This window comes from Alternaria postmessia (assembly GCF_024291825.1).
Source record: "Alternaria postmessia strain BMP 2775 chromosome Unknown scaffold_82, whole genome shotgun sequence".
NCBI lineage: Eukaryota > Fungi > Ascomycota > Dothideomycetes > Pleosporales > Pleosporaceae > Alternaria > Alternaria postmessia.
The window spans coordinates 37,054-49,460 of record NW_026260155.1 but is presented as its reverse complement, the minus strand read 5'-3'; the positions used below and the strand labels follow the sequence as shown (position 1 = coordinate 49,460).

The 12,407-nt window shown below is 50.4% G+C and overlaps 5 protein-coding genes across 5 annotated transcripts; 3 read left to right on the top strand and 2 right to left on the bottom strand.

The window, feature by feature from the left end:
- Positions 1 to 398: 398 nt before the first annotated feature.
- Positions 399 to 1,185, top strand: J4E82_009091 (uncharacterized protein; the record flags this gene model as incomplete). Its single annotated transcript, XM_051735319.1, has 2 exons — positions 399 to 994; positions 1,050 to 1,185. 2 exons carry the CDS (start codon positions 399 to 401, stop codon positions 1,183 to 1,185), a joined length of 732 nt encoding a protein of 243 aa, XP_051584909.1.
- A 448-nt stretch (positions 1,186 to 1,633) lies between these two features.
- J4E82_009090 (uncharacterized protein) lies at positions 1,634 to 3,283 on the top strand (the record flags this gene model as incomplete). Its single annotated transcript, XM_051735318.1, has 5 exons — positions 1,634 to 1,639; positions 1,711 to 1,869; positions 1,928 to 2,320; positions 2,379 to 2,961; positions 3,009 to 3,283. 5 exons carry the CDS (start codon positions 1,634 to 1,636, stop codon positions 3,281 to 3,283), a joined length of 1,416 nt encoding a protein of 471 aa, XP_051584908.1.
- Positions 3,284 to 6,519: 3,236 nt separating this feature from the next.
- Positions 6,520 to 7,386, top strand: J4E82_009089 (uncharacterized protein; the record flags this gene model as incomplete). Its single annotated transcript, XM_051735317.1, has 2 exons — positions 6,520 to 6,613; positions 6,671 to 7,386. 2 exons carry the CDS (start codon positions 6,520 to 6,522, stop codon positions 7,384 to 7,386), a joined length of 810 nt encoding a protein of 269 aa, XP_051584907.1.
- A 57-nt stretch (positions 7,387 to 7,443) lies between these two features.
- ALTA10 (Aldehyde dehydrogenase) lies at positions 7,444 to 9,189 on the bottom strand (the record flags this gene model as incomplete). Its single annotated transcript, XM_051735316.1, has 5 exons — positions 7,444 to 7,539; positions 7,590 to 7,935; positions 7,986 to 8,575; positions 8,625 to 9,027; positions 9,131 to 9,189. The coding sequence occupies 5 exons, from the start codon at positions 9,187 to 9,189 to the stop codon at positions 7,444 to 7,446; spliced, it is 1,494 nt and encodes a 497-aa protein (XP_051584906.1).
- A 1,630-nt stretch (positions 9,190 to 10,819) lies between these two features.
- Positions 10,820 to 12,336, bottom strand: J4E82_009087 (uncharacterized protein; the record flags this gene model as incomplete). Its single annotated transcript, XM_051735315.1, has 4 exons — positions 10,820 to 11,081; positions 11,133 to 11,374; positions 12,025 to 12,054; positions 12,103 to 12,336. 4 exons carry the CDS (start codon positions 12,334 to 12,336, stop codon positions 10,820 to 10,822), a joined length of 768 nt encoding a protein of 255 aa, XP_051584905.1.
- Between the last annotated feature and the right edge of the window lie 71 nt (positions 12,337 to 12,407).

The following is a 12,407-nucleotide window of genomic DNA, read 5'->3' as shown; positions in this document are numbered from 1 at the left end:
CTCCAAGATTTTGTGCTTATCATCATCCGATATCTGCTAAGCCAGATAGTCGTCAATCCAGCATCCCGGTTCCTATCTGTTCTTATCAACCTCAGAAATCTTGGACAGGATTGTGAGTAGTCGGTCCCCGCAGTGATGCTGGGTTGATGCAGACTTCGCCAAGGCAAGGCCCCTACCTGGCCAAGCTTTGAGTGGAGCAGCGCTTATCATGCCCAAAACCTCGCACAGGTATGCTCCGATATCGTTATAGCACACCCCGATGCTTCGTTATAGTTACCCAGATGGTGCATTGTTGACATGCGAGCAGGATCTATTATCAACTCTTACTATCACCCATTTTGAGAAATTCCAAACTCCCGATCGAAAGCCCAATACCTTCAACACGCAACACTGTCGTAATGCGCACACCCAATAAGCACGTGGTGTTCGACATTGTTGGCACCTGTGTCTCCTATGATGCAATCTTCGATGCTCTTGACCACCGCTTGGGCGACAAGATGCGTGCCGAAGGCATTAAACCACGACTCTTCGGTTACCTGTGGATCGAAGTCACCGAAAGAGAGTACACTTACCTCAGTATGAATGGCCGTTATATTGGGTTCCGTGACATCTTTAGCAGCCTGTTCTATCGTATGCTATACATGTCCGGTATCGAAGAACCCCATGTGTTCGCTAGCGACGAAGATCTGAAGTACATTCTGGAGCAGTACAAGAAGCTCGAGGCGCGACCTGGTGTAGCAGAATGCTTTCAGATGTTGAGGGATGCTGGGTTCACGGTCTGGGCGTTGACAGCAGGAGATGTGGAGCGTGTCGGAGGCTACTTCACGCACAATGGTATACCCATGCCTAAGGAGAACTTCATCTCGTGCGACACGGCCAAGATCGGTAAACCGGATCCGAAGGTATATCAGATGATGATGGAAAAGCTGGGCAGCGATGAGAAATGGTTTGCCGCTGCGCATAATTGGGATGTAGCGGCTGCCAAAATTCATGGGTAAGTTTCCACAATCAAATCGATGCCTGTTCTATCACAGCTAACCAAACAACAGATTCAAGGCTGCATACTGCACTATCTGGGAGAAGATTCGCTGCGACAATCTGTTTGGTGAAATGGACGTCACGGCAGATTCTTTCACTGAGATGGCACGCGGGATTATATCTGCGTCCGACGCCAACTCAAGGTAAGCTGGTATTGGTTCGAAGCATAGTAATATGGGAATACGCACCTCGACTAGGTTACTACCGCAATATCGAACACCTCATAGTCATGCCAAGTGATCGTGGAGCAGAAGGATTCGCCCAGAACGCCACTAGATGTTTTTGTGTACTGGATGGGCGCCGACATGCATGATCACTCAAAACAAGCGAGCAAACCCCCTTGTCGATCTGCACTTCGGCAAAGCATGTCCGCTATCGACAACATCCCACTCTTGTCGATAAGGATCAACATACGCAGCCAAGAAGAACCGTAGGAGATTACACACGCAGGAGACGCTCAGGAAGCGGGGGAGGTGTGCGCGCGGTTTACGCCGCGGCCGTCTCCGTGCTTCGTCAGGCGCATACGTACGTACCGCTGTACTGCTATACCGCTGTCGGAGTAGTACCGTACCACAACTCTCCAACAGCATCCCAGATGGTAGTGTGAAAAGAATATCATCCTGACTGCTAGTATCATAGGAGTTCAACAACGAGTCTGTCAAGACGGCATAGAACCAGTACCTCAACATGGCAACTGACCGTACACCGGTCTCAACCCCCGTGCAATCATTTTGGACATCAGAATCTGATCCTAACGATAATCTACGTACCACGGATGATCTTCCTAGTGAAGCAGATATTGTCATAATCGGTGCGGGGTTTGCTGGAGTTGTAAGTGTTCATCACAGACTCCATCCTATACTTATACGTGCTAACCACATTCTACTAGGCTACAGCTTACCATATCCTTACATCATCCTCTCCAGTTGCATCACCATCCGTTCTTATCCTCGATGCTCGTAAGATCTGCTCTGGAGCTACAGGTCGCAACGGCGGGCACGTGAAGCCGGATCTCTACTTCAACGTGTCGAAATATGTTTCCATGTACGGCACGAGCGCCGCGGCAGAGGTGGCTTCTTTCGAAGCGGCGAACGTGTCTGCGGTAAAAGACCTCGTTGAGACTGAGGGGCTAGACTGCGACTTCCATCTCACGAGAGCGATTGATGTGTATCTGGATGCTGAGCATGCGCGGCAAACAACTGAGGCGTGGAAGAAGCTAAGGCGAGAGAAGACGATTGACTTGAGAGACGTGGCTTACATTCCTGAGAAAGATGCCGAAAGGGTGCGTATGCTTGCTCTCTGTAGGGATATTTGAAACATATGCTAACAGAACTATGAAGATTTCTGGTGTGAAGGGTGCGCATTGTGCCTTCAGCTTCACCGCAGCGCACGTGTGGCCGCGAAAGATGGTGCATCAACTATTAGCGAAGCTGCTTGAGCAGGACTATAAGTTGAACGTACAAGCAAACACACCGGTCGCCTCTGTGTCCGATGTCATAGACGAGACTGGCCGGTGGACGATTCAGACACCACGCGGTGCGATCAAAGCCAGGAAGGTAATTCACGCCACTAATGGCTACACTAGTCAAGTTCTACCGGAGTATGCACGGAGTATCACGCCGATTCGTGGCGTGTGCAGTCATATCGAAAGTCCGCAGAAGCGACAAACGCCACATCTCAATAACACATACGCCATCCGTTTTGATTCTCGAAATTACGACTATCTCATTCCCCGAACCGACGGAAGCATTATTGTTGGAGGCGCGAGGCAGCGATTCTGGCATAAACCCGAGCGCTGGTTCAACACGGTGCGCGATGATGAGCTTGTTGATGAAGCCTCATCATACTTTGATGGATACATGCAGCGCTATTTCAGTGGGTGGGAGAAAACGCAAGCCGAAACGAAGAAGGTTTGGACTGGTAGTGAGTTGATAAGCCTCTCGCACTTACGCAACTGACACTCTTCATAGTCATGGGCTACAGCTCAGACTTCATGCCCCATATTGGTGCAGTACCGGAGAAACCGCACCAGTTCATTATTGCTGGGTTCAATGGCCATGGGATGCCGCAGATTCTGCTATCGAGCAAAGGTTTAGCTGCTATGGTGCGAGATGGAGTACCATTCGAGCAGACTGGTCTACCTCGACTATTTGAAACAACAAAGGAGAGGATTGGGCGACGCGATAGCCCGCTTGAAGACTCCTTCCGTCCGCTGTGGAAAAAGCATGCCAATTCGAAGCTATAAGGATAAGACTTCCGCGATTCGACTGCAGCCATGTCTGCTATATTCATCCTCGAAGGGGGTTCTAATTCTGACGTACAGATTAGGCAAGGATTGTGGGGAGCTAGAAAAGAAGAGTGAGATGACGAATTGCACTGAAGGGATCAAATTGGGATTAGGATCTACAGAGCATGGTTGGTGGCTTCTTTGGGGACAATGTAGACAGCGTTCTATATGTTTTGGGTAACCTTCATAATCACAATTACGAAGCGACAAGCATGAGCGTATCTGTAAAATTTCAGAATTCCCTGATCCACTTATATCGCTTGTCACCTCTGAGCTTAACATGTGCGTAAATACTCGCACTGTGTGTCCAACTAGGTAATTAGAATTGTCTCGCAGGCCAAGCGTTGAATATTTACCAGTTTCCTTTCACGCTTTCTAACCACTGCAGACGCAGCGATCTCCACTGCTGTAAACCCTTTAGTAAAGATTGTATCTGGAGACGGTTATGTGACCTACCTATCCGGGTAAAGTTCGCAGTATGGGGTACGATTGGGTCCACACCAGCCAGCACATTCACCTCCACTGCTGCAAAAAGGAGGAAGATCCCTTTGTGGAGCAGGCTGAGGAGCAGCTAACGCGAAAGCAGCAAGAGAGAGGAGAGTAACAATAGTGATCTGCATCTTGATGAAGGACAAATAATCAGAGAGGATGTTGCAGTTGATCTGGAAGCATAGATACTCAGTGCTCCTTATATACCTGGTGACAACACCAGTAACACTCCGTAGGATTCCGCCACTCCGGTGCCGAGAGCCAGCGGTCCATAATTTCTGAAGTTACTTCCGAAGTCAGGCCTGCCAACACTACGTAGATTATGATCTAATGTTTGTAGTTAATGATCTCAATGCAGAGATTTACCGACCGAGCATTAATTAGTTGGCGCTGGTGTCTAGTTCGCCCATGTCAAACAGGTCGGGCAGACTCCCGTAGACGAGTTATGAAAGACGCCGGTTGCGGTCTTGGTCAAAAGTAGCCCAAAACAGTGGTGTTTGAGCTGACGAGAATTTACCAGTCTCATACAATCATCGGAACAGCCTATTGGTGGGAGAATGATGTTCTGCAACGAACTCATTTGACCGTACTATAGTGATGGTTCAAAGTCATGACTTTTTTCTTAGCACGAGTGTTCTACGTATGTATCGCTCTTGATAACAAGAGATATATCGAACATGGAGCTGAACAGGAATGGTGGCGCAGACAAAACCACAAAAGTTGACATCTGGGATCGTAACTGGGTAGATTTTGTATGTAGAAACGTAGTTACGTTCTATGGGACAAGCGTGTTGTGATCCTAGACAATCGGTGGTCTTGTGGGAGTGAACTGGCACAGTGCTAATGGATTGTAACGCGGTGTGGCAATGCGGTCTGATGTAGTGAAGACGGCGGTGTATCCTCGATGGCCTCTTTCGGGCCGTTCCCTGCCGTATTTCGGCAACGACACAATGTCAGTCATGAATATTTGCATTACTGATCAAAACTACGGCATCCAGTGATCAAGGTGCTCCGTGCGGTAGGTTCTGTTTCATGTCCTGCGCTTGACTCAGTCGAAAAAGTCCGACTCCGCATATTGTTGTTAGTTCCAGCCTTTTGTGCCAGCCAAGGAGGTAAAGACTCTTGGCTAAATTGCGTTCGGTAGAAAGCGGCGTCAGCGATGCGTAAGACATCTTTTGTTTCTTCGCCTGTGTGCTTGTGTACTTAACCTCATTCCTCCGCCTCTTCAAACCACTTTCTTTCTGCTTGCCGCCTAAACCTTCTTTCCTCGCGGTATCCAATTTATAGAGCTCAGTCTTTGAAATCAAAGTAAGGTTACCTTGCTGTTCCCACACTTCGAAAGCGATGCTCGTGAATTCATTTAGGCGCTAACCTTTCCTCCCCAGCTTGATCTCGGGGCAGACCGTATCGTAGTCAATCTCTTTCTGAACACGAAGACTTCCTTCAGAATTTCGGTATGTAGGACGTGGGCTTAGTGGTTTATCTTTATCTTTCACTTGAGCTGCTGGGAAGTAGGTAACTGATAATACCTCACCGTGCAAGCTTCTTCCAAATGTCATCCATCGTCCATCAAAAGTTAGCGGCTGCCTGGTTTGTGGCTGTCTGGTTTTAGCCTGCTTGATTAGTTCAATTACTCTGATCTGTAACATCTCAATATGCGCCTTACGTTGCTACTCATGACTATTTAGGGCGCACAACGAATAATATGAGTTATATAATGGAGAGGGACTGGAGATAGAAGTATGGACGGAGAAGTTGAGGTCGCTAGAGGAAGCTTAGAAGTAGCTGAAGCCGCAAACTAAAGGGCGAGACGGGTGAGAGAAGGCGGAGGAGAGAAGGCAGTTACATTGAGGAGACTTAACCAGTTGAAAATTGGAAAGAAAGTAAATGCTTCCTGCCTCTACACCCATCAAACACTTTCTCTTTCTACGACCATAACTTCATTCTCAAGATAATGTACCACGCCTCGTATCTCCCCGTAAGCTCCATCAATGCTGGCCCTTAGTGGATATTGCGCCAGTGTAAACAAGGTTAAAACCTTCGCCTTAAGAGTGGATATCTCGCGGTTATCTAACAGGTCCGCAAAAGCCGCGTTCCAGCGTTCCTCGAAGAACTGTACACGAGCGCCTGGGTTATCGCATTCGCGGAATATAGCGAGTATCGAAGCAGGAATTGCTAACTTTCTGTTCTTGTGCTCAGCTAGAAATGCCTCTAAAGTGTCGCTTGCTTTGCGTAAGTTCGGCAGAATTTTGGTCATTATAACATTGCGAAGATGCTGAATGATGTCGTTGATAATCCTAATGCGCATTCGGACAGCGAACGCTCGATTGGTGTTCACCTGCTGCAAGTCCGGCTTTTTCATGAAGATAAGAGCTTTGCCTGTTGATACGCTTTATTGTAGTAGGAAGAAGTATTTCCCTTCACCCTCGTAGCAGGCAAGCGAGGACCCGCTTTTCTTCGTTTCTCATTCCTCATCAGTAGACTGCAGCGCAGCTGCCTAATCGTATTCGTACATTAAGGTTGCTAACGCGCTCTGTGCAGGAACTGTCTAGGTCTACTGCTATAACACTCTCTACTAGCAATTACCCTTTAGCAGGTATAAAAGAGTAAGCTGTGCCTATACAAAATGCATGTGACATATACACTAAGGATTTCTTTACATTCGGGCAACAAGTTTTCCCTTCAACAACCACAATGTTGACAGTATGGCGTCAGTTATAGTATCGGTGCCACCGGAACTGTACGTGGAGATCCCGCCTACAGTGCTGTATGCTGAGCTCTTCAGCCAACGCGATCAAGGTAAGGACAACCAGCACTAATGTGCGTCTTCGAGTACTGACTGAGCATTACTCGCAGCGATCCCCGGCACGCCCGCGAGTACCTTCAACGTGGAAGACCCTGTTTGGCCTACTGACAAGGCCACCGCTACGATAAGGGCTCGAGTATTATTCGCCTATTTCGGTGTGGTGCCGCTTGACATGCAGTATACCGTCGTTGGCGTTGGCCAAAACCCTGAGGCTGTGAAGCTTGCAAATCAATTGTTTAAGAAGGTCCGGGAGAATATTCAAACCGAGAGATACGGGCGCGGCTCGTTTTTCCAAGAGTTTGTGAAGGGAAAGGTCAGCACGCTCGACTTTCGAACACTTGTTACCAACTGGACTCTCGACGCGCGCATTTGTGAGATCGTAGTTGCAGGCGAGACACCGGCTGCCGTACCGATCCGCGATGCTAACCGTACGGTCTATGAGACTGCATTGACCGAGCTCCTACAACTCTGGAGGGACACATATGAACAGGCGTTCCAGTCGGCTTCAGCAAACGTTGGTGTTACCAGGAGACTCAAGAAGAAGCGGTATGAGCGCGCTCGTGGCTTGTACCGCATCATAAAGGATAATCTACCCGCCCCATCGCCAAACATTGGCCAGCTGAGCGCACATGAGTGCGAGCAAGCTAAGGGAGTTCCGTTCGCCTTCCGCGCAAAGCAAGATCGTCTAGCAGGTCGTCCGTCCAACCCATCACACAGATCTCATAAGATTGTTGATAATTCTTTACATTCATTTAGATCCTCATGATTACTTGAGCTATACATAGTACCTATGAGATCCTTCGCTAAAAAACCAGCATAGCGCTTAACCGAACAGAACATCGCCAAGACGAATAGACACGGTCTTGGTCTGGATGTAGTTGTCCAGCGCCGCCTCTCCCAATTCGCGCCCAATACCAGACTGTGCAAAGTCAGTGTATGTCTCATGCATTTCATATAGGGAGCTCTTACCTCCTTGTACCCCCCGAAGGGAAGTTGCCAGTGAAGAGTGTTGTAGGAGTTGACCCAGACAGTTCCTGCACGGAGCGCGTTGGCAACCTCAATGGCAGTGGTGAGGTTGGATGTGTGTACAGCGGCAGCAAGACCGTATGTGGTGTTGTTACCAATCTTGATGACATCGGCCTTTGTCTTGAACTTGGAGATTGTGCAGACGGGGCCGAAGATCTCTTCTTGCTGAATCTTCATATCCTCGGTTACGTTGGAGAAGATTGTGGGCTCGATGAAGTAACCCTTGTCGCCCTTACGGTTGCCACCAGTCTCGACGGTCGCGCCAGACTTCTTGCCCTCCTCGATGTAGCTGGATTAGAAGTTAGCAATGATATTTTAGACGGAGGTGGTGATGCTTACCCCATGATACGGTCGAACTGGAGCTGCGAGACTTGAGGACCCTGGAAGGTGTCCGCGGCGAATGGGTCACCGACAGCGTTCTGAGCAGCCCGCTCCTTGAAGCGCTGGATGAACTTGTCGTAGATCTCTTCTTGGACGTAGATACGTGAACCAGCACAGCAAGCCTGTCCGTGGTTGAAGTAAATACCAAAGTTGACCCAGTGGATAGCCTCGTCAAGATCTGCGTCGGCGAAGACAATGTTGGGGCTCTTGCCTCCGAGCTCGAGAGTGACCTTCTTCAAGTTGGAGCCAGCGGCAGACTTCATGATTTGACGGCCGACAACGGTTGAACCAGTGAAGGCAATCTTGTCAATGTCCATGTGAGCGGACATGGCAGCACCGGCGATCTTTCCGAAACCAGTGATGACGTTGATGACACCTGGTGGGAAACCGGCCTCCTGAATCAGTTTGCAAGCAATGTATGCGGAGAGAGGTGTCTGTTCAGCAGTCTTCAGGACGACGGTGTTACCAGTGGCGATGGCAGGACCAATCTTCCATGACCACATGAGAATAGGGAAGTTCCATGGGATGATTTGACCGCAAACACCAATCTGAGAGCGTTAGATATAAGACTTGAATATTGAGAGAGAATTCACTAACAGGCTCCTTGCGGATGTAGTTGAAGCTGTCGGGTGCTGTGTCGACGACCTTGCCCTCAATCTTGTCGGCCCATCCTCCGTAGTACCTCAGGCAACCAGCAGCGGCGGGAACATCGACGTTCTTGGCCATGCTGAAGGCCTTGCCGTTGTCGAGAGCCTCGACGGCAGCAATGAGGTCGGCATTCTTCTCGAACAGATCGGCAAGCTTGTTAAGCAGCTTTCCCCTGTTCTCTGGTGTCTCCTTTCGCCATGGGCCGTTGAAGGCTTTGCGGGCGGCAGCAACAGCGATGTCAACATCCTTCTCGGTGGCCTCCTGAACACTGCAGATGACCTCCTCAGTGGAGGGGTTGATAACATCAAAGGTCTTGCCGTCAACGGCCTTTACGAACTCATTGTTGATGAAGCTGGTCGAGCTGTTAGTGCTGGCACGTGTGACAGGCAATACCGAAGCATTGCACTACCTCCGAAGGCTATCGGAGGCCATTGGGGGCCTGATATTCAACTTACAGTCCGGTGGGCTGCTCGAACTCGCCCGTCTGGGGGGTTGTGAGCTTTACAGATGTCATAGCTGTGAAAACAAATTGGGGTATATGAAGAAAACAGAGAGGTGAAGTGTGTGAGGGGTAGAGGCATAGGCAAAACTTAAGTACTTTCAGGAGCTCCGCATGACGACACTAGGGAGTATCTCCACTTGACAAAGGGACAGCAGCACGATCGCCCAGACAGCCTCGGCCATCAGGAGCCCGTCTCGAGAATGCTCTGTAGCCTATTGCGTGTCTGGTAGATGCATGGCCGGGTGGCGCTTGACGCAACGGCGGAAGCTCCTGCCCCGCTCTTGCAACCAGTGGTAAGCTACCCCTCCCCCGCAGTTCTCCTCTGAGAGTTTCTGAAGCCGCACCTAACCTTGCTACACGCGGTACTCGATCCTCCAATTTGGAATAGACACCTATTGGCAGCTCATGCGCATCCGCAAAAAGCTCGCGGATCTCCACCTACGTCGCGTGGCCGTCTCTATACAGCGTGTTTTCAGCTGCATAACTCATGTACTAACCTCGGAGCTCTAGACACGTACCAAGTCAAACATACCCACCATCGGAGCCACAGCGCTAAATCCGAAGTGGCAGCCCTATAACCCATATCGTCGCACCCCGAGCAAGCTCGGCCCGTTTTAAAGCGAGCACCCGTGTGTCAACGGTCACCTCTAATCCATTCACCGAGCTAGAATATCTGCTCTATGTCTGTCGGCAATGTGTTTAGTATTCAGAAGTTCCAGCTCTTCCGATGCGTAAGCAGTGTCGGATGAATGCTCCTTTCACCCAGCCATATCCTAGTCGGAGGCTAAGATAGCCGCGGGCCTCCACCCTACCTAGTGGGTCGCGGGGAAAGTGCGACAAAATTTGAACTAATAATATTTGGCGTGATACTTTCGCACGAAAGGGTACTGCGGCGCGAATAGGAGCGCTTCACGGGCGAAGACGTTGTAAACCGGAAGGCAATACAGCACACATGAACAGATGATGGTGTGATGTGCGTGCCTGGAACGACCCGACATGTCAGCCACGAGTGTGATTCATATCCTGTGTTGTTGAGGAGTCGTCCAGACGTGAGAGCACGGAGCAATTCCGCTGTACATGGCCGACTTTTCCAGCAAGCATTCCTAAGCTCTCGCAGATCTACTATAAGATCTTCTCTTTCAAGCATGTCAATGCTCACCTTGCGTCCACGTGGGATTGATTGATGCCACGTCTCGACTGCAAACTGGGTGGGTACAACTGCTTATCAGTTCGGCATATGTGCCGATCATCGGCATCAGATTCGTGTCCCATTCGTCCTGAAACTCATCGTAGCCGTGAACATGCAAACAGAGTCAAGCGCGGTTCTGATGAAGAGATTTCACAGGGGGATGTTAACAGGGGGAGAAGTCTTGATCATGTTCTCGAAGCCATAGCCATTCTTGATTGAAGCTAACTCGAAGCTCACGTCGCAATTTAGGAGCCGTACATGAACGTCCATGAGTAATGTACAAAAGTCAAATCGTGTCCAGTGCTGACCAGCTGTTTCCGAAAAGATGACGCCTCCAAGAAAAGAAAGATTGAAAGCAGACCGACTGGCAAAAAAAGCCGTACCGATTTCGTTGATGCTCGATTAAACCATGAAAACTGAAGTGAATGGAGGACGTCTCAAAGCGGATGGAGCTCAGAGCATCTCATCATCCATGGCAGTGTCACCGCCGGCGGTGATCTGAGCAACTTCAGCAGTACCAGCGGCAGCATTGGTCTCGCCACCAGGGAAGTAGTCGGCCATCTCAGCATCGAGCTCCTCAACAGTCTTCTTCTTGGGACGGGCCTCGCGACCTCCACGGCCCTTGCCCTTGCCACGAGTTTGACCACGTCCGCGTGTGGCACCGGGAGCTGCCTTCTCGGCGGTGGCGGGCTTTGGCTTGTCCTTCTTTGGTTGGCTGTAACCTGGTTAGTTGCTGATACCAAGACACTAGGATGATAATACGTACGTTACACGGTCGGCAAGCGAAGCCGGGCGGGTAGTGGCAGGGATAGCGGCAGCGCTGACGAGCATCTCGACGCGGACAGGGCGTCCATCGATCTTGACGCCATCAAGAGCGGCTGTGGCCTTGGCGGCTTGGTCGTGCTTGTTGAAGATGATGGTAGCGCTACCCACGCTGCGACCCTGGGCATCGTACTGGAGAAGAACCTTCTTGGGGCGACCTACACCAACAGCTGAAACAAAGTAGTCCTATAAGGCGTATTAGTCGTCGTACCAGGGGTTAAACATTTGCGCAAATGGATCATCATTGACAAGGACGTTTGACAAGGAGGTTCCGGCGTCGGCGGTGGGTATTCGTCGATTCCATATTACACGGTCAAAAGATAACGCTCGGAAAGCGGGTGTCCTGGTCAAAATACAGTGAACACAAGGTTCAGTGAGACGAAGCATACTCAGAGCGAGAGCAGTTGTTGCGAGTAACGTGTTGTAACGCTGCGAACCAGTCTTGTGATATCCGCCCACCCATGTGAAAGCCATACGGCTATTCGTAACTGGATCTGGATTCGCGTCTCGCTGCTCTTTTGATCGCCTGGAGTTGCTGCAGGGCTACCAGGAATATGTCACTGGTGCGATGCCGTCTTTGCTTGCACTTGATAAGTGTAGCATGTGACCAGGATCACCCACTTTCGTCGCTGCGGTACCCTGGAGTGTTCGCATGCTGCTAGTCTTCTACCGGTCTTGTGTGCCCAACACAGATCTCGGCGTGACTTTGGGCAAGCTATGGCTCAACATCCATACCGGTTGTGGAGTGGAAAGGCTCGGTTCGTCGGATCGAAATCGTTCATGCTTGCAAAAGCGAAGCTGCAGTAGGTTCAAAGACCTGCATCGGTCTTACATACCTGGAGTTGGGCATTGTCAATGTCCCGTGGCTGCGATATGTTAGTTGTGTTCGTGCGCGAGTGCTGTGTTTGGCTTACCAAGTTGGATACCATGATCTTGGTCTCACCGCCGAGGGAGGCGGCGGGTGCGGTGGGGGCGGCCTTGGGCTGCCTGCCCTGCTGCTTGGTCGACTTGGAAACACCGCCTACAGGTGCGGCAGTGGTGGCAGGTCGTCCAGTGCCGGTAGACTTGCGACCGCTGCGGCCACGGCGAGAGGTCTTGGAGGCCTTGAGGATGTCGTCGAGGCTCTGCTCCATCTTGTTTGAAGACATGTTGATGAGTGGTTGAGGGATGGTGATACTTGGTTGAGCGGGCGTTGATGAATTTGCGCGCTGGTGTCGAG